At 48.9% G+C, this 5,778-nt stretch overlaps 1 protein-coding gene across 1 annotated transcript; it reads right to left on the bottom strand.

Annotated features, from left to right (window-relative positions):
- Positions 1-1,958: 1,958 nt before the first annotated feature.
- LOC136497116 (uncharacterized) lies at positions 1,959-3,316 on the bottom strand. The gene is made up of 3 exons (XM_066492900.1): positions 3,206-3,316; positions 2,297-2,365; positions 1,959-2,078 (listed from the first exon to the last, which is right to left on the bottom strand). Exons 1-3 carry the CDS (start codon positions 3,314-3,316, stop codon positions 1,959-1,961), a joined length of 300 nt encoding a protein of 99 aa, XP_066348997.1.
- Between the last annotated feature and the right edge of the window lie 2,462 nt (positions 3,317-5,778).

Here is a 5,778-nt window from a genome sequence, read left to right on the forward strand (position 1 = left end):
CGATCGTTGCCTATGTCTGAAATTGTTGAGTTCTCCTTTTATAAGTGCAACGAATATTTTTTGAAAAGGTGGGAACTTACGCAGAGAAATATAGCTGAGCAGGGGCGTTTTGGAAAGGCCGGAGCTGAACATTTGAAGGAGGCCGAGGAATTGGTCAAGCAGCACACCGCCGAGCCATATGGACCCCTGCCGCCATATCTTTAGTGTACGGGGCAAGGGTGGCACAAGCTTGGGCGACGAACATTATAGTGGACGAAACTACCGAGTTGATCTTGAAAAGGTAGAGTGCAGTTGCAACTTCCCTTAGATCATGCATGCCCCATGCTCTCATATGATCACGGCCTGCAGGGTTCGCGGTTAGAACTATGAGGATCTGTCATATGTCACCCTTGTATCTCCGTTCGAACACCGTTAGTATTTGGGAGATGAGCTTCGAGCCATACCTTGTCCCAACACAGTGGCTACCTTATAATGGTTATGATTACGTACCGCATCCAGATCTAATGAAGGTAGGGAAAGATAGGAGGAAGAAGAAGTGACTGAAGGGGGACATGGACGCTATGAGAGGGTACGACGAAGACATATACGGCGGGGGAGACTTCAACGAGACCCGTGGCAAGGAATTTTGCTCCATTTGCAAACAATCTGGCCACAAGGCTAGTCGGCATAGAAGACAGCAGGTGATTTCATATTGTGTTCGTATTGCATAACAAGTAGTTCAAATTTTGTAATGCTACATAATGTTAATCTGAAAATTGTTAATTTGAATACTCTAACCCTTTATTTATCATTGTGTAACAGGATGACCCCTCCCACGCCGCACCAGTTGTACTCCCTTCTTGATGTGGATTACGACGACCCCCTTCTTCTTCGGACGACGAGGTTTCTAAGAGGCGTTCAAGGGATCCTAACATTCGTGGGACTTAGTTCATTACGTCGAACTTATGTCGAACGAATATTGTCGTCGAAAACTTGTAGACTCATAAACCAATGAAAATGTTGTGTGGTAACTTGTCGTCCATTTATTTGCTTCATGTTCGTTTTGTATAGCACTTATAGTTTTGTATAGCACCGACAACAACTCAATTGTAGCTGGTTGTTGTCTGTCCGCGTCACTGTCGCGCCGTGGTCTATGGCGCGTCACTGACGCGCCGTGGGATCTGGCGCGGCACAACCATACCCGGCTCTGCCGTGCCACGGATCAGGGCGCGGCACTGCCGCGCCAAGATCGATGGCGCGGCAGAGCCCTGCCACGTCAGCGGTCAGCGTTTCTGGTCGCCGCCACGTCAGTCCTCTGCCGCGCCGCCATGCATGACGCGGTACAGGCATTTGGCCGCGCCAGGATAATAGGCGCGGCAAAAAATGTTAGTTTAAAAAAACAAGAGTGTTAAATTTAAAATTAGTTTCGAAAAAATATTAAAATTTAAAAAAAATCACGAGGGTTGCCGGAGAGGGAGAAGGCACAGACGAGGAGCAAGAAGGGGAAGGGGGGCTGCACGGGGAAGAAGACGCAAGGAAGGAGACGGCCCTGCTGTGTGCTTGCGTTAGCCACATCCTTTTCTTTCTTATTCAACCAATCATATACCATCTAGTGCAAACGCTTAAAATGCTAAGCACGTGCTTATCACAGTATATCGCGTATATGGGATGTGTAATGTTCCCGAACCACTGTATTGAGCGGCTGCCTCATCGAACCTGCGCAAGCTGTTCACAGCGGAAAACGACTGGCGGCGCCACACGTTGAGCGAGAACGACGACACACACATGCATGCATGGTCAAGCGGGATGGACATGAAGAGGCCGAAGAAAAATCGGAAACGATCGAGCAAACCCATCTATGCGGTGTGAGGATCGATCGATCATGCAGCAAGAGCACTGGTTTGGATCGAATAAAAGACTGTTATGCTGTTATTTTGGCTCCCCTGACGAGCAGCAGGCAGGAAGGCATGGCCTTCGTCTCAGTTCTTCGGCGGTGGGGGCTGCACCGTGCCGTTGGCCTTTGCATCAGCACCGTTTGGAGGCATCGCCTGGGTGTGGGCCTTCTCCCTCGCCAGGTCAGCTTTGATGACCTCTGAGCCCTGCAGTGAAGACAGGTGCGCAACAAGATTGCGGACGTATCATCAGTGACAGTGATCGATGCATGCCGCACAACATCTTCGACAAGGCTTGCATCGCCATGTGAATCGTTGTGCGTAAGCTATTTCCGGTTTGAATTGATGCATCAGGTGGAAAAACATCGGTGCTCAATTTATTTTTATTTTTGTGCTGGATTGTATTTGGAATGACGTGCACGTACCTGTACCTCGGTGAAAACCTTCAAGGCCTCTTCTGGGGAATTGGTTTTCATGATCTTCAAAGCTTCCTTCTGTACCAAACGAGTCAAACCGTGGTAAGTACAGTAAGTAGATGCTTCAAAGCACCCAACGGAGTCAAACCGTAGTTAATACATGCTCCAAAAGAAACCTAACCAGTCAATCAATATTGTACTACTACTGATTACTAAAGCAGTGAAGCCAATGCAGTACTCATGTCATACGATATTTGACTGCAACAGAAAAGGAATACCACATTGCTTTTGTGCCTACACATACTAACCTCACTATTCCTGATCATTTCCCTTACCAATTTTGCAAAAATAGAAATAATTGGATTTGCATGAGAGTTCTTTTTAACACCATCAGAACACTGGTACAACACATAAGAGCGCTCAAATACGAATGAGGTTGTCTGAACGACACACGTACACACGCGCAACCCCCTTCTGAGAAAAAACCCTCATGCGACACCTGAGCCGTCCCAGCTGGACTCAGGTGGGCAGCGCTCCACGGAGCGGACCCGATGACTGAGCCACAGGCTCGTTCACTGGAAGAGATTTTATTAGCACCAATTTGTGGCGTTTGTGCCCCCCCCCCCCCCCCCCCCCCCCCCCACACACACACACACACTTTTGTATTACGTATAGCTATACCCTTATACATATTTTCTTTATAGGTGAATCAAATACTAAAAACATGGAACCGTTAACTAGTGAAAATATGAACAAATTCAGGGTTAAACACACCCATCCACAGCTGCCAAGATTTAGATGTCAGGTTTCTAAAATCCAACATGACATATAGAAATGGCGCGGAGACTAGTTTTACAAAATGCGTGAAAGGCAAGGCATATAGAGGGGCGAGAATTATCAAGATGGAGCATAGAGTACCCTAACATCCTCGATTTCCTTGGAGGTGAGAGTGGGCGCTTCCACAAAGCCATCCGAAAGGTAGGCATAATCCACGCTGTCCATGGAGTCTTGACTCCCAACAGAGCTCATCCTCAATCGGTCCTTGGACTAGAGGGTGGCGAGTGGCGTGACTGGAACCAGGAGCCTGGAGACAATGGAAGATCGCAAGAGTTTCTCTCAAGAATACGGAGGTGAACACATAGGGGAGAAGGTCCCTTTTGTAGGAGCGGTGTAGGAGGCTAGTGAGAAAAGTGGGAGAGAAGAGCAAAGCGTGTATTTGGAATGACGTGCATGTACCGGGTGAAAATCTTCAAGGCCTCTTCTGGGGAATTGGTTTTCAGGATAACGCTTCCTTCTGTACCAAACGAGTCAAACCGTGGTAAATAGAGTAGATTCTTGAATTCTTCAGTGAAGCCAAGAGGGTCAAACCGTAGTTAATACATGCTCCTAAAGAAACCTAACGAGTCCATCAATCCTGTACTACTACTACTGAAGCCAATGCAGTGCTCATGTCATACGACATTTGACTGCAACAAAAAAGGAATATCACATCGCTTTTGTGCCTACCCATACTACCTCGTACTATTCCTGATCATTTCCCTTATTACCAAATTTGCAAAAATAGAAATAATTACACTTGCAAGAGAGTTTGGCATAGCATATAAATGGGCACTCGTGTTGACCACACGCTCGTACACGGATGAGGTTGTTCGAACGGTCTCGGAACACGCCTACGAAGCCCTAATCGTAAAAAAAAACGTGCCTACTGAGCAACTCACATATACACCTCACACAGTCACGTGCTCAGACCCCTCTGAGGGAAAACTCCTGTCCAACACCCGAGCTGTCCTGGCCGGAGATCGAACTCGGACGGACAGCGCTCCACTAAGTGCCTGTTTGTATGGCTCCCAAAGCGGCTCCGGCTCCAGCTCCTGGAGGAGCCATACCAAACGCCATTGCTGAGAATAGCTTCACCGGAGGAGCCGTATGGGGGAGCGAGAGCCCTTTTGTACTGCGAAGGTGAAGCCCCAAATCGTGGCTTCTCGCGGCTTCGTGTGACGATTACGGCAGCAAAGACGCGGCTACCCTCCTCCATGCTCCTTGCTCGGCTACGAGGCGACGCCGGCGTGATGCGTCACCGTGGAGCGAAGCGGCAAGCAGCGGCGCGGACGCTTGCACCACTGTGCCGGCGAGCGGCGACGTGGGCAAGCATCTCATGGGAGAGCCCGCGGCGGCGTGGGAGCGGAAGCGCTGCATGGGGTGCGAGCACAGATCGGGTGGCGGTGCAAGCGCAAATCAAGCGATGGCAGCGGTTGTATACGAGAGGATGAGGATGCATACAACTTTTTTTTTAATTAGAGAAGAACGTATGGCTTCTCGTAGGTAGATAGTGGTGTAGGTCGTTTTGGGCCTTGGCCCATACGGTGTTTGATTTAGCCCTTTTTCGTTTCTAGATCAATTTTCCTTTCTAGATCACCATGATCATGTAGTTTGATGATATTTCAATATCATTCCTACTTTTGTAAACGTTATTGTAGTCTAATGAACACTATTAGTAGGTAACGTTATTTTACATGTTATCCTTGTTAATTTTGGCCAGTCGTTTGACAAAGTGACATCAAGGATCATATGTACAACCAAGTTAAAGCAAGGGCAATATGGACATTCACCCTCTTTCATCCATTCTACAAAAACAGAAGGAGCCGTTTTGCCAAACGTTTTCCAGAACGGCTTCAGCTCCTTCAGAGGAGCTGCTCCTTCAGAGGAGCCAAAGTCGGAGCCATTTTCAGAGGAGCCAGAGCCCTGCCAAACAGGCCCTAAGTGGAGCCAACCACTAAGCCACAGACTCATTCGCTGGATGGGAATTTATTTGTATCAATTTATGGCATCTGTGCCCCCACACGCACACCCACTACACTCGCTATTCCCTTATACGGATTTTGTTTATGGGCGAATCAAATGCTACAAAACATCTAGCCATTAACTAGTGACAGAGCTCATCCTCGATAGGTCCTGACTCCTGACAGAGCTCATCCTCGATAGGTCCTTGGACTAGAGAGGGTGCCGAGTGGCGTGACTGGAACGTGGAGCCTGGAGGCAATGCAAGACCAAAAGAGCTTCTCTGAAGAATACGGAGGTGAACACTCGGGAACAGGACAAAGGTCCCTTTTGTAGGAGCGGAGCAGGAGGAGCGGCTAGTGAGACAAGTGCGAGAGGAGAGCATAGCGTGCCGGCTGGTTGCCGGAACGCGTCCTGTGGGGGTGGCTGGGATTTTCCACTCGGGTTCACTGCGTTTCTCGGGTGTTAAGCCGGAGGAAGGAGAGGATGAGGCCAAGTCATCATGCCCCTTATGCCCTGGGCAACACACGTGCTACAATGGGTGGTACAAAGGGTCGCGATGTAACGTCCAGGCCAACTCTGCTGAGGGGTGGGCTCCACCTACATAGCAAACCGCTTACGTTTTCGTCCTCGCTTCGTGCAAAACGGTTAACCGAAGGTTACTACGCGTCCTTGGCCTGTCTATTTAAGATGGTATAACACCCTGGTGTTAC

Source organism: Miscanthus floridulus, chromosome 12, assembly GCF_019320115.1.
Source record: "Miscanthus floridulus cultivar M001 chromosome 12, ASM1932011v1, whole genome shotgun sequence".
Lineage (NCBI taxonomy): Eukaryota > Viridiplantae > Streptophyta > Magnoliopsida > Poales > Poaceae > Miscanthus > Miscanthus floridulus.

What these genes read in the sequence shown, in the direction of transcription:
- LOC136497116 (XM_066492900.1), bottom strand. Translation starts at nt 3,316, where the DNA reads ATGAGCTCTGTTGGGAGTCAAGACTCCATGGACAGCGTGGATTATGCC. An exon ending in AGGAAATCGAGGATGTTAGG is followed by an intron (nt 2,366 to 3,205) that starts GTACTCTATGCT and finishes CGTTTGGTACAG; the next exon opens with AAGGAAGCTTTGAAGATCAT. An exon ending in AGGTTTTCACCGAGGTACAG is followed by an intron (nt 2,079 to 2,296) that starts GTACGTGCACGT and finishes TCTTCACTGCAG; the next exon opens with GGCTCAGAGGTCATCAAAGC.